Genomic DNA, 17,483 nt, shown 5'->3' on the forward strand with positions numbered 1-17,483 from the left:
CCCGTGCTGCACCGGCGGCGGGCGGCCCTCCCGGGCTGACGCTGCCGGCGGCTCCCGGCGCCGCCTTTGTCCGTGCCGGGCTGGCGGCGCGGCCCCGGCGCAGGTAGGGGAAGGTTTGGGAACTCGGGAGCTTCTCAAACTCATTTCGTGGTTCTTTCTTTCCTTTGCCCTCAGCCGACCAGGTTGTTGTTTGATGCTCTTTGGGTTGGTCCTTTTCCCAGTAGCTGTGAAGACTCGCGGTGCAGGGAAGGCAGCTGTGGGCGGGTGAGTGAACTTGTGCCCCTGATTTCTTACTGAAATTGTTGTGCTTGCAGGGACCATCTGTCCTGGCTGTGCTGGTGCGATTGGTGACGGGACAGGCACCTCGTGTGGAATCCGGAGCATCCCGCCTCCCTCTTCCCGGATCAAAACCTGCACGGGCCTCCATCTCCCCGCCGAGAGCAGCGACGCGCCGGGCTCCAGGCTGCTGCGGCAAGGTGGGGGTCAGGCACGGCCCCGGCTCTGGGGACACCACGGGCTGGGGTTGCTGTGGTTGGTGCCGTGGTGCAGCAGCAGCAGCAAAAGACGCGTGGTCTGGGTTGGTGTGGGGCATTTTGGGACAGGAGTGGTTTGAGACCCGGTGCGGTGCAGGGTGCTCCCGTTCCTGCCCGCTGAGCCGCACCACGGGCAGGGGCAGGCAGGAGCGTGCCTGCTGCCAGGCCTCGGGCCAGGCCTTGTGTCACGGTGCTGTGCCCGGTCCTGGTGGGTGATCTGGCTTGTGGGATGGGTGGGGGACAGGACACAGTCCCCACTGCTGTGGTGTGCGTCTCTAATCTGGCATGAGCAGGGGAAACCTGCCTGTAAACCTGCCAGCCCTGCCCCTCTCCTGGCACAGCTGGTGGGGTGTCCCCCTATCCAGGGCCCTGCTGAGTGAGCCCCCCATGCACTGCTCTGCTGCCTGACTGTTCCAAGACTGCCCCATTTACCTCGCCCATCTCTTGCACAGGATGCTCCGAGCTCTCCCAGCACACTGCCCTTGGGATGCCGGAGCCCGCAGTGCCAGCAGGGCCCTACCTGGCATTGGCAGGATTTTGGCAGAGGTGTTTAGCAACCATGCGGTGGGGTGTGCTGAGCCGGGTGTGCTTCTTGCTGCAGATGTCGGTGGCGTTTGAGGACGTGGCGCTCTACTTCTCCCCCGAGGAGTGGGCAAAGCTGTCGGGCTGTCAGCGGCAGCTCTACCGGGAGGTGATGCTGGAGAACTACGAGATGGTCGCCTCGCTGGGTGAGGACTCTCTGGTGATGTTGGGCTGGGGTTGAGCTGGAATTCGCCTGTTTAACTGAACTGGAGCCGTTGAACTTGGTGCCCAAGCGCTGACATAGTGGTTTCAATTTCAGGTCTTACCCTGCCCAGCAGCCTCCTGTGGAGAGCGGTCCTGGGAGAGAGAATGGAGTGGGATGGGATGGGATGGGATGGGATGGGATGGGATGGGATGGGATGGGATGGGATGGGATGGGATGGAACTGCCTGTTTTGGTTGGAAGGGAACTTCAGTATCCATCTAGTCCAACTACCTGACCACTTCAGAGCTGAGCACAAATTGCAGCGTGTTGTTACGGGCATTGTCCAGTTGTTTCTCCAACAGGGACAGGCTTGGGACATCAACTACCTCTCCAGGAAGCCTGTTCCTGGGTTTGGCCACATTTTTGGTACAGAAATGCTTTCTCACATTCAATCCAAACTCCCCGGTGCAGCTCTGAGCTGTTCCCAGGTGTCCTGTGTGCAGCAGAGTGGCCGAGGTGACGGGGGCGAGGCGAGAGGAGGCTGTAGGGGCAGGGATGTGGGGGTGAAGCCGCAGCCTGGCAGGGGCAGGAGAGAGGAGCGGGGTGGGGGGGATGCTGGGGCTGTGGGTGCGGGGCCGGTGCTGCTGTCCCGGCAGTGCGGGAGAGGGGGCTTCTCTCTGTGCCCCGGACAGGCTGGGCCAGCGTTAAGCCAGAGCTCATCTGCAAGACGGAGCGAGAAGAGACACCGTGCGTGCCTGAGCCCCCTCGGGAGCGGCAGAGGCACCAGAGCCCTGTGCCAGGTGGGTATTGGGGAGTCATGGTACTGGTGGAGTGTTCCAGTTGTACTGTCCTCTTGCTGCAGGTGCCCCGTGCATCTGGAAGAGTGTGGGGCTGGCAGGGTGTCAGTGCTGCTCCTAATGGGGAGGGGTCCCAAGTGACCATCCTGTGCCTGGCAGTGACCCTGGTCTCTCCTCTCCAGCAGCCATCAGCCGCAGGACCCAGAGGGAGGCTGAGGGGGTCCTCGAGGGACTGCTGCCATGCTCCTCCCTTCCCTCATGGATGCCAAACCCAGGCAGTGTGCAGCAGGTGAGCTCTGCCTGTGACCAGCCAGGTGGGAGCCAAGGGGGCTTGTGGGGGTATCTCCACCTCCCCCTGCTCCCAGACCCCTGCTCATTGGAGAAGAGGCTCCCGACATGTCGCAAGTGCAACAAGACCTTCAAGAACCAGACAACGCTGGATGTCCATGTGCGGAGCAACATGTGTGAGCGTCCCTTCCACTGCACTGAGTGTGGCAAGAGCTACATCTACAAGCAGAACCTGCTGAAGCACCGGTGTGTGCACAGCAGAGAGAAGCCCTTCTCCTGTATCGACTGCGGCAAGAGCTTCGTTCACAGGTCAAACCTGCTGATGCACCAGCGCATCCACACCGGGGAGAAGCCCTTCACCTGCACCAACTGCAGCAAGAGCTTTTACATGAGGCACCACCTGATACGCCACCAGCACATCCACAGTGGTGAGAAGCCCTTCACCTGCACTGAATGCAGCAAGAGCTTTGTCCTTAGGCAGCACTTGGTGCGCCACCAGCGCATCCACTCTGGGGAGAAGCCCTTTCCCTGCACCGAGTGCAGCAAGAGCTTCAGGGGGAAGGCGACGCGAATCATCCGTGAGTGCGTCCACACCAGGGAGACTCAGTTTGCCTGCACTGACTGTGGCAAGAGCTTCAGGGATAATAGTGCCCTCAGCACCCACCAGCGCATCCACACTGGGGAAAAGCCCTTTCATTGCAGTGACTGCGGCAAGAGCTTCAGGGAGAAGTCGACCCTCATCATCCACCAGCGCATCCACACTGGGGAGAAGCCCTTCACCTGCACTGACTGCAGCAAGAGCTTTGTCCAGAGGCAGCAGCTGCTGAGTCACCAGCGCATCCACACCGGGGAGAAGCCCTTCTCTTGCACAGAGTGTGGCATGAGCTTCAGCTACAGGGACGGCCTGCTGAGTCACCAGCGCATCCACACCGGGGAGAAGCCCTTGCCCTGCTCTGAGTGTGGCACAAGCTTCAGCTGCAGGCAGAGCCTGCTGAGGCACCAGAGCATCCACACCGGGGAGAAACGCTTCACCTGCACCGACTGTGGCAAGAGCTTTACGAAGAAGAGGGCGCTCATCATCCACCAGCGCATCCACACCATGGAGCGTCCCTTCACCTGCTCCCACTGCCCTAAGACCTTCAGGGAGAAGAGGATCCTCGTCATACATGAGCGCATACACAGTGGGGAGAAGCCCTACAAGTGCGGCAAGTGTGGCAAGACCTACAGGCAAAAGTGCCACCTGAACAGACACCAGCAGGTGCACCAGCACCTGTGGGTTGTGCCAGAGAGTGTCCAGAAGAAGAGGGAGGGTCCTTCCTTAGCTGGGGGGCAGACGTAGGTGAAGCCCTTCCAGTGCGGTGTCTGCGAGAAGCGGTTTTGGAAGGAGAGGCTCATGCTGGCTCACCAGCGCACCCACGGCACCCCCAGCCTGCAGCCGCCTCCGCAGCCCGGCACCCCCTGAATCTGCTGCTGAGGGGCCTGTGGAGCTCCGGGGGCTGCAGCAGGGATGGCTGTGCGGGGATGTCCTGGTTTTGTTTGGGATAGAGTTCATTTTCCTCTTAGTAGTTGGTATACTGCCATGTTCTGGCTTGAGATTGAGAACAGTGTTGCTAATTCATGGATGTTTTAATTGTTGCTGAGCAGTCAAGGATTTTTCAGGTTCTGGTGCCCTGCCAGCTGGGAGGGGGCACAGCCGGGACAGCTGCCCCAAAGTGGCCAAAGGGCTGTTCCTTACCATGTGACATCATGTTCAGTATAGAAAATGGGGGGACTTGGCCAGGGGCACCGCAGCTCAGGGACGGCCTGGGCATTGGTTGGTGGGTGGTGAGCAGTTGTTTTGCACATCATTTGTTTTATACATCATCATAATTCTCATTATTCCCTTCATCTTGTATCCTGTGAAAGTGTCTTTATCACACACCACAGGTTTTACACACACCACTGGTTGAGTCCTGTTTAAGATTTATGTTTATTATTTAGCTTAAATAAATACATTCTAAATAGAATGCATCTCTTAGCATATAAGGTTGTGTGATTTTTAGCGTACTGTCTGCTTCTTGTTACTTCATAGCTAAATTTGCTGAAATCTTAAGCTGTGTGTTGTGAAGTTCCACTCACATTCACCGAACTTGTGTCTACTTGAGCTACAAACCATCAACCTGCACGGTAAGGCCTGTTTTGTACCTTAAAGTGCAAAACAGGATCCACTTGAGGCAAATAACATCTTCAAGACCAGCACAAAGCAGGTATGGGCTGTCAATGATGTCTGCAGCAAAAGATGATAAGGGTCCGCCTGAAGACAGTGAAAGGATCCAATGAGAAGCAAGAAGACCCCAGCCTCAAATATTACTATTGGACTGGATCATCACAAGAGAGGCAGGTATAATTATGTATACTGTGAGGGTGTAATTACCCAGGGACTTGTATGCTGGGCTTGGCAGCTCTGTGAAAGCACCCAGCTCGAGCTGACCCTGCTGCTGGACCACTCCATTCAGTTGTTTATTTCTACAAGCTTTGATGCCTGAGAGGTTGCTCCATGAGATCTGCGATCCAGACTTTGAATGACCTGGCACCAGCCCCCTAGAGTGGATGAAAGCAGGTTGAGGTGCCGAATGGTGAAACTGAAATCCTTGCCGAGTGATATGAAGAACCAGGTGAGCACATACAATCCGTTGTCTATTGGAGATGAGCGGCTGATCAAGTCTGCAAATATGCTTGGATCCAGCAGCACCTGAACTCCTCTCTGAGAAGGAGTTCAGCGGGCAAGGGGATCCATTCTGAACCTGGTGACTCAACGGAGGGCCTCCTTATACCCTTTCACATCTCCTGTCCCTCTATAAATTGCTCTAAACCAACTCTCACTCAATTCTCTCCCATGCAGGAAGTATTAGATTGGATCTTGCTATTGAACTCTTAAGTCGCACTCTTTTTCAAGTGATCTAAACACCACTCTTTCACAAGCAGGACCCAACGCTGACAATATTCAAGAAGCTTTTGGACGGCACTCTCAGACACAAGGTGTGAATTTTGTGGTTGTCCTGTGCAGGGATAGAAGTTGTACTTGATGGTCCTTCCAACGCAGGACATTCTATGAGTCTATGACAACGGGGCCAGTATCCTGGAATTAGAAGATAGGGAAGCGGAGCAGCTGGGATCCCTGTCTAGGGATGGGGCATTGACAAGGCGACTGGGAAAAAGACACAAACCCTCAGGCTCTGGAGGTGACTTCTGTCAAGTGTGTGGGAAATGTACCCCTTCAAGGGAGATGTGACTTGTCATCCAGGGAAGTGGATGACCATGGAGAAGTATCCAGTGTTTGATGGAATTAGCTGTGCTGCAGGTGACTTATAATGATCCCAATAATGAGGATTTACCAGCAGATGCAGCTGAAGTCCAATGCGCACAGCCCGTGTGGCAGAAGTTTCTGCAGAGTGCACCGTTGCCGTATGTCAGCGCATTGGCAGTAATGTCCTGGACAGAAGGTGAGGGACAAACAGTGGGTGAATTGCCTGGCCAACTCCGATGAGACGAAGTGAGTCTCTCTTCATCCCTGTGGGCCTGCGTGGACAAACTACCAGACAGGTCAGCTGAGAAACCGTCCCGAGATTCCGGCAATTCAAAGATAAGTTCCCCTCCCCACCTGTACAGACCAGTATCTCAGCTACTAGGGATGAGCATTTGTCATGGAGGCGCCCCAAAAATTAATTTAGGCAGGTAATAAGCTCCTAACAGACTTCATTCTAACTGGAACTGTTTAGTGGAGCACCAAATAGAAATGGGGTTTATCCAAAATTATTCAACACTCCAACATTATAAAACACAGATTAGGATACCCGTGAGGAGTTCAGTTACTACACAGCTGATTGAAACTCAAGCGATCCCCAAACTCTGGAATGATGATTCAAAGTGCACATCTTCCCACTCATAAGCAGTGAGGACTCTCAAGGGTACCCAGAAGATATAATCACTCAGCAATAAAGCAAAGTGTCTCAGTCCTCGAGGAGATTTCCTTAGATGCTATCCCAGTCTAAGGAGGGCAGTCTTCTGCAGGAGAAGAATGGACTCCAGCAGCTCTATGAGAGTTATAAACTGAAGCCATTTAATGCAAAGTTTGATCAGGTTGTATAATCTTAAACAGCCGATTTTGTAGTTACTTTATTTACACTTGGATAATTATAGTTAGATTACGTGCCACTTACATTTCTCTAGCTAATACATGATTGGTTGCTATCTTAGACACTCATCACCTCCTATGTCTCACCACAAACTACTTTAATTCCTCATTTTCCTCTTGCTTCATCAACTTTCTTCCCCATTCTGTGTGGTCGAGGACCTTTCAATGACCCTTCACTTGTGGTCTAGATCACCTCAATGCCGTCTTGCTCACTGCACAGATGTCCATTTGTTTCCAGGAATGATCCCACAGTTCCCCCTTTTGTTTTTTGAACCATCCGGGTACCTGCAAAAGTCTTCTCAACAGAACGTCTGATTAGATGCATTATACAAGGTGCAATCATTAAGATCACAATTATTACAATCAAAATAGTTAATCCGTGCAAAAGGAAATCTTTGGTGATTCCTAACCCTTGAAGCCGTTCATCTAACCCACTATTTAACATGGTGAATTTCTTAGTCATTTCTTGTAAATCTCGTATTTGCTTATGTATAGATACAGAGCTACTTTATACATTCATACAACACATTCCTTTGAATTCTTCACATCCACGTCCTTGCGTAAGCAATAAACAATCTACAGCGTCTCTATTCCGCAAAGCTGCTTGCCTAATGCTATCTGTATCAACTAACATCTCTGATAGAGTTGTAGAAGTAAGATTTGTTTGCTTAGCTACTCAGCACCCGAGTTTCTTAATGCCACCTAATGCTTTACCTGCCGCTACATTTAGTGCAAAAAGCGAGGTTAGTATGATTAATTAATTATCCCAAAGTTTAATCTAATCTTTGCAGTTTTCACTGAAATATGATAAGTCTCTTTAAAGTCTCTTAGTTTTTAAGCAAAGTATTATTTAGCAGATCTCGATATTTCGGAGCAAACAGAGATTTTGCCTAAATAACAGGGCCCTCCCCAGGCATTAGAAGGTATTCCTGGCCAAGCTCAGTCACCGCAAATAAGAAAAATTCCTGGAGGTAACATTTTTGCTGTGGTACTTGCATTGATATTATAATTTACATAACCGTTACACTGAGTTACAGGACTTCTGTACCAGGGTGATGTTGGTTCTACACGATTTTTTCCCATTGTGATTTCTGTTAACCATGCGTGTGCTGTTGTCGGGTCTCCATACCTTATTGATATGTAGGCGAGTTTTGTCATCTGACCCCCAAACGCAATACAACTCTGGTTGGATAACACTGATCCTAATAAATCTTGTGGTTCCAAAGAGCATTGATTATCATCCCAGCCCTAAGGGCTCAGAATTGCTGTTGCAAGTAAGGTACATAAAAATTATATGTGCGAAAATACTCATTGAATTCCTGTGCACTTTTGGAATTATCGTTCTCAGTGCGAAAGTATCTATTGAACTCTTGTTTAACTGCAGAGTCACTCATCGTTATCCAGGTTTCGTTTTTTACGTAACCTTTGAATTCTTGCAAATCATATATTGGTATCCCTATTAGACATGTTCTAAAGGGATCTTTACGTGTTGCCATAGATAAACACAAAGAGTCTTGTCATGTTTGCAAGCGTTATCCAAACATTCTGTTGCGGGTTAACAGTCCAAGGTCCTGTTTGCGGCAGACACACATTCCACACCAGCCACATTATGAGGATTTTAGTCAAGGCTTTACCCATTTCACTGGAATCCATCACATTCCTGTTCCTGAAACGATACAAGGATACCCTCATCCCCAAGTTATAAGCTGAAAAGCTCCTTCCCATTGACCACTATCAATATTCTTGACTTGAACTAATATTTCCTTATTTAAGTCAATTAAATCACTCTCTAGTCCCTGCACGTTTAACAGTTGGAGGCGCTGTTTCCCCATTGGGTAAACGCAAAAAAATATAATATGTATACTGCATTTTGTAATTTCTCGTGTGGTGTAGCCTTGGGCTCTCCCCCTTTTTGTTTTTGTAATTGATGTTTCAGGGTTTGATTCATGTGCTCTATGATAGCTTGTCCTGTGGGTGAATGAGGGACACCTGTGATGTGTGAAACTCCCCACGTTTGCAAAAACTCATGCATGGATTTAGCTATATATCCAGCCCCGTTATCTGTTTTAATTGTTTGAGGAATACTTAGTACTGCAAATGCTGATCGCAAAATGTTTTTGAACATGTTTACTTGTCTCACCTGATTGGGCTGTGGCCCAAATGGCTGCTGAGAAGCAATCTACTGATACATGAACATATGTTAACTTCCCGAATTCTGGGACATGTGTCACATCCATTTGCCATAACTGCAATGAGTATAGTCCTCTGGGGTTTACTGCACCAGGGAAAATTGTGCTAAGACCTTGACAATCTGGGCAAGTTTGAACTATAGATTTTGCATCTGCTAAATTTAGGTGAAATTGCCGCGTTAATACTTTGGCTGATTGATGGAAGAATTCATGAGATCTTTTTGCCTGACTCAATTTGTCAGGAATGGGTCCTACCCAAGCTGGGGTTACAAGACGATCTCCCTCAGCATTACCTGCTGCTAATTCCCCAGGTAGCCCAGTATGACTGTGTATGGATGCAATATAACACAGGTGCTGCCTTTCTTGTAACAAATACCACAATGTCTGAAACTGCAAATACAGATCATCCTGCTTGCAGTGTTTTAGGATAGCTCTTCCCATTCTCTGGACTACTCCTACAACATATAACGAATCAGAGATTCTATTTAGTGGTTTGTCTTTCCGAAGCTTAAAGGCTTCTGTAATAGCTTGTAGTTCAACTCACTGTGCTGATCCATTAGCTTGTGCTATATGTGAACACCACCGAGTTCACCACCTTCTCACCACGCTTCTGCAACTTTTCTGGATTTACTTCCTCCATTAGTCAACACTGTGAGTCCTTCTACTGGTTTTTGACTGTATAAAGGAGATCTTTCTACTCCTACATTGGTTAAAAATGTAAACATCTTATGTGAATGGTAATGTATTTTTATAATACCTCTATACCCTTCTAGTGCTCCCTGTAACAGTGTCGAGTGCTGTAAAGCCCATTCAATACAATGCTGTTGTAAAGGCAGTAGTATCGTAACTGCTTCCATCCCTGCAATGCCAATTATTCTTTCTCTACCTTTCATTATTAGTGTGGCAAAGGTCTCAGATCTGGTGCTAATTGTCTTTTTTGTCTGAAAAGGTAAAAAGACCCATTCTACAATTTTTAAAGGCTCTGTCTCGTTTAACCGTTGCATTATAATAACACACGGATACGGATCGTGATTAATAATTGCTAAAATTATGTCTTCATCTACAGTTCTCCTGTCTCCATAGGCTTGTGAAATTTTTGATGATATGTGGCCTAGTGCATGCTGTGCTTCTGCTGTAAGATGTCTAGGAGAATTTAGATCTCCATCACCTCTTAGTAGTTCAACTGAGGGACTCAGGTCTTCATTAGTGATACCACAAATATTGCGTACCCAGTTCAGGTCTCCTACTAAATTTTGCACATCATTCAATGCAGCAATTTCTGTTCTTATCTGTAGCTTTTGTGGAGTGATTGTAGTTTTTGTGATTTCCCATCCCAGCTATTTCCAGGGTGCTTCTGTTTGGATTTTTTTCTGGGGCAGTTTGTAAACCACTGTTCTGGAAAACTGTAGTGAGCTCTTGAATCATTGATTCCTTATTGAGTTGTTGTCTGACAATCAATGTATCATCCATATAATGATAGGTTATATACTGAGGCCATCTTTTTCTCACAGGTTTCAATGCCGAATCTACATAGATTTGACACATTGTGGGTGAATTTTTCATCCCTTGTGGTAAAACTACCCAACAATACCTCTGCATTGAACTAATTTTGTTAGTGCTGGGAACAGAAAACGCAAATCGTGGTGCATCTTGACTATCAAGCGGTATTGTAAAAAACCCAGTTCTTAAGGTCTATAACCAATAATTCCCAATTGCAAGGGATCATGGCAGGAGATGGCAGTCCTGGCTGCAGGGCTCCCATGTCCTCCGTTACCTCATTGATTTTTCTCAGGTCATGTAATAGTTGCTATTTACCACTTTTCTTTGGTATAACAAACACTGGAGTGTTCCAAGGACTGGTACTGGGGACATTATGCCCTTTTTCTAATTGTTCTGCAACCAGTTCTTGCAATTTAGCGACCTTTTCTGTGATCAGCAGCCATTGATCAATCCATACTGGAGTGTCTGTTTTCCACTTCAATTTGAGTATTGGTCGCTCTTCAATGGCCACTGTGAAAAATTCTGAAACCCTTGAGGACTGGTTTTAGAACACAATTCGTTTGACTGAGCACATCTCTACCGAGTAAGCTAATAGGTATGGGTGCTATGTATGGTCTCACATGACAAAAACTCCCATCCTCATCTGTACAAGTAACAGTCACCACACTTTGTTGAGTGGTGGCAACACCTCCCACCCCCATTAACCCATGAGATGGAGATACGACAGGCCAGGATGGCGGCCAATTTTGCTGGCTGATAATGGTTACATCTGCAGTGGTATCTGTTAATATCTCAAGTGTGCAATCCTTAGGACGGTGGCAGTGAGGATGCGCAAAAGTCACTCTGATCGTTGGCTTCTGTCTTGTAATGTCTAACGTTAGAAACACTTCAAGTTGTCCAGTAGAACCAAAGCTACTGTCCCCTCTCTCTTGATTTAAGGCATGTGAAACTTATGCTTTGAATGATACCAGTTGAGCTATTCAGCTAGCAGCTGGAATATTGACTGGAGGAGATGGAGCCCACACCATGATTTGTATCTGTCCTGTGAAGTCTGCATCAATAACTCCCAGTAAAACAAACAGCCCTTTTTCTGTTGTTGGAGATCGTCCTAGTAGAAGTGCACTTAGTCCATTTCCCAGAGGTCCATGTACATTTGTTGGCATGCATCGAACTTGAGTATCCCAGAGAGTAATGTCTACTGCTGTTTCCAGGTTGTCACGGTCCGTTTGGTGATGGACTTGTGATGGTTCTTTTACCTTGATCTCAGAGCACAAAATTAAGGTGACCAAAATGCCAAGGGGTTATGATGCAATCAAGCGGTGCTACTTTATCAATTTGCCCGTACAGCGGCATGTGATAGAGAGAGAGAGTAAGAAAAAGAAAGGAGAAAGAAATGGGGAAAAGTAAAGGAAAAGATGAGAAATTAGGTTGCGTTTATCACCAGTCCAGTTCCAAAGGCATCCCTCTGGTCTCCAGTCCCATGCAGTCCGGCCGGTTCTCCGTCATGGTTCGGGATCTTCTGGTGGGAAGATCTTCAACGGTGTCCATTCTGGAGTCACCTTTTACGTTTCTTCACCGCCCCTTGCTCCCATTGTTTTAGGCCAATCTCCGCCTAGACTTCGCAACCCAGGCTTGTACTGCGCAGGCTCGAAAGATTCACACTTTCTTTTGCCAACGCTTACGTGTCCAGCATTCAGGGGTCTTTCTCTGGTCCACTGGGTGACCTCAGGACCCTTGCCAAGCTGCTGGGCATGCTCCTTTTCCTTGGCCATTGTTCGGGGGAGCAGGTGAGGGACACGTGTGACTGAGGCTGCAGGTGAGAACACATCTTCTGGATGGCAGCTATTGTCCCTGGGTCGAAGAAACCCTCATAATCACTTTCAGGAGGCGTGGACTGGTTTGGCTGGAGAAGCAGGCGAAGTCCACACAGCAGCCATTGTTAGTAGCAGCCCCCCCAATCAGAGAAACAGTGCAACACAATGCTTCTCCTCGGGCCTCTCTCCAAATCATTATCCATCTGTTCTTTCGGTCGGGGCTTCAGTTCTCTGAGTCCTTGATGGCGATGTTCAGGCAGATACTGCTCCATCTTCGAACCGACTCTCACACAGGTCCACTCCGGCACTCCCTGAGGTTTGGGTGCGGGGGCTCGCCAACCTGCCCAATTCTGTTGTTCCGAATTGCTCGCCCTTCCTCGTGCGGACACGCGAGGCGGTGGCGCGCTCTGCTGGCCATTTCCCAAATAGGCTCCGTTATGCTGGTGCCTCTCTGGGTGTCTTCTCAACGCTGCAGCGTTTTCAGTTGTGTCGCTCCCCCTGCTGCGGTTCTGCCGACAGCGATGCTCCAGCCGGGCTCCTCTCCCGCAGCGTCTCTGCGCTCTCTCTTCTCGGCGTATCACGTCGGTGCTGCTCTCTTTCCAAAGAATCACGTTGGGGTCACCATTTGCGGGAGAAGAATGGACTCCAACAACTCTATGAGAGTTATAAACTGAAGCCATTTAAGGGGAAGTGGGTGGGCAGGGAAGTGCATCTGCCCCACATCCACATGACCACAGTCACAGTTCAATGGGTCTCTCTGCAGTGTGGTGCAGTTAAAAGGTGGTGCAGTTTCAGTGACTTACCGCCCACTATGAATCATGGCTTCTCAGTTATCTTCCACTGGCTACAAACACTATCAGTAACCAATAATACAACATCAATCATTAATCAACGATGGAATCATAACAACAATCAGCAACAGCAACAGGAAGCACTGTCCTGAGGTTGTAGAAGGCTGGTTGGCCATTCTGACGAAGAAAAACCAAACACATGCAAACTTTTCCCAACTGCTTAGCCCCCAGTATGGCAACAATTGCCTCTGAGTCCTTTGGTGCTTTCTTCATCTTGTTGATTTGGTCCTACAGTGACATCAATACATCTGAGCTGTGGACACAGTACTTCTCTATCAACATGTCCAAGATTTCCATGACGTTTTTAAACTCCTTTAATGCCCTTCACAAGGACACAAAAGGGTTAAGGTTCTGTTTCTTGTCATGGGCCATGGGGGGGTTTTGCCCCTTTGTGTTCTCAGTTTTACCTTCTAGCACATCCACCAGGTTCCACATATGCTCAGTGGGTCATCCATGCAGAAGCGCTTGGGGTACTGTCACGGAGGCACCCCGAGGTTCGTTTAAGGGACAACAGGGTCCAAAATAACTTTTATTAAACCGGTGAGAAACAGGGTTTTACCACTCCAAAAGTGACTTAAATACAGGTTCGGATATCAGTTGAGGAAAATTATTAAGGGGCAGCAACTAATGCAACAGGTGGTCCACAGAGTGTATGCACGTGGCTTCACCAAAACAATGCCGGAGCCGTCTCTGAGTCCCAGAGGAGTCCACACTTGTCTGAACATGGCGTGGGATTATTTTTAAAGAGATACACGTACTCGTAGTGAGTACGGAAAGTGTACACTCGCGATTCTGCGAGGGTAAATTTATTATACGCTCGCAATCCTGCGAGGGTTAATTTACTTACACGTGCAAATGTGCATGGAATATTACACGTGCTTATGTGGAAGCACAGGAGGAAAATACACTCGCGATTGTGCGAGGAAATAATTTTATACGTGCTTGTATTAAGCACGGAAAGTTACACGTGCATATGTGCACGGAAAGTATAAATATACTCGCGATCCTGCGAGCAGTTTTACTCACACACGTGGCGGCGAGGCAAGCGGGGTCTCCATCCCAGGGAGGGGGGCTCTCGGCGGCAGCATCTTGCTCGTGCTCCGAGAGACCCACGACAATGGGCGCAGTCTCGATGAGAGTCCCGTTTTTTATATTGGCTGATCAGATCTGTGGGCATTCCAGAAGCTTCTCTGCACCCACACACTGGCTGTGGGTGCCCCTGAAGCCTCCAAACATCCCCCACACTGGCCTCGGGCGCCCAGTGGCTCACTGGTGCCTCGGCACTCCCTTCTCCTAATGGCCCTGGCCAGGGAGCTCTGGGGCCAAACAAAAGAAGCTGTCAGCCTCAAACAGCAGAGAGAGAGGGAGATGTGCCTACTCCTTCCATACGGAAGGAGGTGGGAGGAGAGGGGGTTTGCATCCTGCCACAGGTACCTCGAAGGCTAAGGGCTCATGCCACAGGTGGCCCCACTCCAGGCCACCATTCCGGTCCCACCCACCATGGAAAGGTTCAGGTTACTGGGAAGGAAGGACCATCGGGGGTGAGGCTTGCAGCTGCCTGGCTGGACCATCCTGCTTCCTTCTGTGGCACCACCTGGGACCACCCACTCTATTCCATGCCCATTGGTGAAGCAGCCAAAGGTGGCTGGGATTTACCGGTGCTGTCATGGGGATTCACTGCTGCCCTTTCTCATTCATCGCCTGTATGCCAGCAGCCTTTTGTATGCCCTCAGCCAACTCCAACAACCCTCTTGATGAGCTTCACATGTTGATGCGCTTCACATGTTCCTTGGGATCCACATTGCCAGCCCAATAAGCCACCCAAGATGTCATGGATCGGTCACCATCCAGTCTGTCACTTAAAAACACACCGGGTGTCCAGTACCCTCCTGTTTCATCGTCGCTTAACTGCACATCAGCCTCTGTTCCAACAAGAGGTACCACATCCCACTTCTTGGGATCCATATCCATGATCCACTTCTAACTTCAGGCATCTTCGGGGGAGCTTCCCTGCTTGTGCTAACACAATCTCTTGCTCTAAAAAATGCATCTAGTCTCTTTCTCACCATAGCTCCACCTTCACAAAATCTATTTCAAGTTGTTTCTCAAAGTCACACCTCTCCAACTGTCTATAGTATTTGCATTGGTCCTGTGCTTGCTTTAAGCAGGTGCACAGGACAGGACAGACAATAGCACAAAGAACAGCACACGTGGCTACGGCCACCTGGGGACAGAACCACCTCTCTTCTGTGCCCCAGTTGTGCACAGAATGGGGTGGAAGGATTACAGCGGTGCCTCTGGAATAATTTCTCCATTTTTGGCATCCCATCAAATAAACCAATTTAAATACGTCACAGAGGCACCCCAAAATGACTTCAAACAAATATGAAGCTTAGCTCTATTTGGCAACAGGAACCAAATGACAGAAACTAAGGCAAGCACGGGGAGGAAGTAACGTGAGATCAATCAGCACTCTGGGAACATGTAACAAACTGCAGGTTCATGTACCACTTGAGGATATTATTACCACACAGCCACACAAGAATAATGATCCCCAGCCTGCATGCTTTCACTCAAAGAGAAGCCTCTCTCCCTCAAGGCACCCAGGAGAAATGATCACTTGCCGGGGGGGACAAGGTCTCACTCCAGGATATATCCAGGAGGAATAATCACTCACCAAGGGGAAGGGGTGGGCTCTCAGTCCTGGGAAGTCTCCTTAGATGGGTTGCTCTTCCAGCCAGTTTACCTACTTCTTGCAATTGGGCTTCCTTGTCCTCCATGCCAGGTCATTCCCCAGTCTCACATCACTGCTGCTGAGCAGTTAGAATTAGAACTTCCCCTTCAGGGGTCTCGCACTATCCCAAAAACTCCCGTGAACCCCAGCAGCAACAACACAACACAAACTTCTGCCACTGATCACGGCGGTGCCGATCACCTCCGAGCCCATCCTGCCGGCACCCTCCCTGCCGCTACTGCTGGACGTGGCTGATCCCCCTGAGCCGGCTCTTCTCCAGGTGAACACCCCAGCTCTCCCAGCTGAGGATCCCCTCCCTCGGCCTGCTGGCCACGCTCCTCCTGATGCAGCCCAGGGCACCTCTGCTCATGGCCAACGTGGTGCCCACCAGGACCTTCTCTGCCGAGCTGCTTTCCAGCCGTGTGGCCCTGTCCTGTGCTGGTGCCTGCGCTGGTTCCTCCCCAGGACAGGACTCTGCACTTGTTGGACCTCATGAGGTTCCTGTCACCCCACTTCCGCAGCCCACCTTGTCCCAGCATGGTCTAGGACCCTTCAGGCTGTCCCTACTGGTCCCATTAGGGTGGGTACCTTGTCATCTCTCCCGTCACCAAGGACAAGGCCGTTCATGGGGCACTTCTGCTGCCCTGTTTGAAAGACCAGTACCCAATGCATCCCTAGACCCCATTTGTTCCCAGCGCACAGACACCTCCCCATCCCTTAGACATCCTGAGGACCCGAACCAGCACTCCAGTGACAACTCAGCACCCCAACTACCCCGTCTCGTGTTCCCCCGAGCCCAGGACTCCATTTCCAGGGGACCCGTGAGGCCAGGGCTGGCGGGCAGGGCCAGGGGCCGCAAGGACACAGCGGTGCTGCCGGTGCCCGCCCCCCCGAGCCGAGCGGGGCGGAGCGGCAGGACTACACCTCCCGTGCTGCACCGGCGGCGGGCGGCCCTCCCGGGCTGACGCTGCCGGCGGCTCCCGGCGCCGCCTTTGTCCGTGCCGGGCTGGCGGCGCGGCCCCGGCGCAGGTAGGGGCGGCGGGCGGCCCCGGGAGGGGACCCCGGCCCCGACGGCCTCTCCCGTGCTCTCCCCTCCGCCGGCCGCCCCCCAGCCCTGCCGGACCCCCCCGGACTCCCCTTAGGGCCCGGCTCCCCCCGGCGCTCCGGCCTTTCCCCGGCTCGCCCCGTGGCCCCCGTGCAACGCGGACACGCTGCTCCGTGTCCCAGCCGCCCGGGCCCCCTGGATCCGGCCCTGGCGGCCCCGGCGCTGGGAAGGGCTGGGCTGGGGCCGGGCCGGGTGCTCAGACCCCCGGGACACCCCGCACATCTTCCTGCTGCCCTTGTGGGGCACCGGAGGAAGATTTGGGTACTCGGGAGCTTCCAAAACACCTTTCTTTTCGTGGCTCTTTCTCGGCTTTGCCCCGAGCTGGCTGGGTCGGTGGATGATGCTCTCTGGTTCGGTCCTTTTCCCAGTAGCTGTGAAGGTTCGGGGTGCAGGGAAGGCAGCTGTGGGCAGGTGAGTGAACTTGTGCCCCTGATTTATTAATGAAATTCTTGTGCTTGCAAGGACCATCTGTCCTGGCTGTGCTGGTGCGGCTGGTGACGGGACAGGCACCTCGTGTGGAATCCGGAGCATTCCGACTTCCTCTTCCGGATCAAAACCTGCAGGGGCCTCCATCTCCCCGTCGAGAGCAGCGACGCGCCGGGCTCCAGGCTGCTGCGGTAAGGTGGGGGTCAGGCACGGCCCCGGCTCTGGGGACACGGCGGGCTGGGGTTGCTGTGGTTGGTGCTGTGGTGCAGCGGTGTCAAAATACCCGTGGGACTGGCCAAGTTGCAGGTCTGTTTGGTGTGGCGCATTGTGGAAGAGAAGGGCTTTG

The 17,483-nt window shown here is 51.0% G+C and overlaps 1 protein-coding gene and 1 long non-coding RNA gene across 2 annotated transcripts; one reads left to right on the forward strand and one right to left on the reverse strand.

The window, feature by feature from the left end:
- The first annotated feature begins 390 nt into the window (after nt 1–390).
- LOC136110784 (uncharacterized) lies at nt 391–4,354 on the forward strand. Its single transcript, XM_071809902.1, has 4 exons — nt 391–476; nt 1,135–1,261; nt 1,952–2,059; nt 2,239–4,354. The coding sequence occupies exons 2-4, from the start codon at nt 1,135–1,137 to the stop codon at nt 3,681–3,683; spliced, it is 1,680 nt and encodes a 559-aa protein (XP_071666003.1). The 5' UTR covers nt 391–476; the 3' UTR covers nt 3,684–4,354.
- Nucleotides 4,355–6,420: 2,066 nt separating this feature from the next.
- LOC139828465 (uncharacterized) lies at nt 6,421–17,187 on the reverse strand. The gene is made up of 2 exons (XR_011740108.1): nt 16,996–17,187; nt 6,421–15,682 (listed from the first exon to the last, which is right to left on the reverse strand). It is a non-coding gene; the product is annotated as an uncharacterized lncRNA (long non-coding RNA).
- Nucleotides 17,188–17,483: the final 296 nt, after the last annotated feature.

Source organism: Patagioenas fasciata, chromosome 1 (genome assembly GCF_037038585.1).
Source record: "Patagioenas fasciata isolate bPatFas1 chromosome 1, bPatFas1.hap1, whole genome shotgun sequence".
In the NCBI taxonomy this organism is placed as follows: domain Eukaryota; kingdom Metazoa; phylum Chordata; class Aves; order Columbiformes; family Columbidae; genus Patagioenas; species Patagioenas fasciata.

What these genes read in the sequence shown, in the direction of transcription:
- LOC136110784 (XM_071809902.1), top strand. Translation starts at nt 1,135, where the DNA reads ATGTCGGTGGCGTTTGAGGACGTGGCGCTCTACTTCTCCCCCGAGGAG. An exon ending in CGAGATGGTCGCCTCGCTGG is followed by an intron (nt 1,262 to 1,951) that starts GTGAGGACTCTC and finishes TGCCCCGGACAG; the next exon opens with GCTGGGCCAGCGTTAAGCCA. An exon ending in GCACCAGAGCCCTGTGCCAG is followed by an intron (nt 2,060 to 2,238) that starts GTGGGTATTGGG and finishes TCTCCTCTCCAG; the next exon opens with CAGCCATCAGCCGCAGGACC.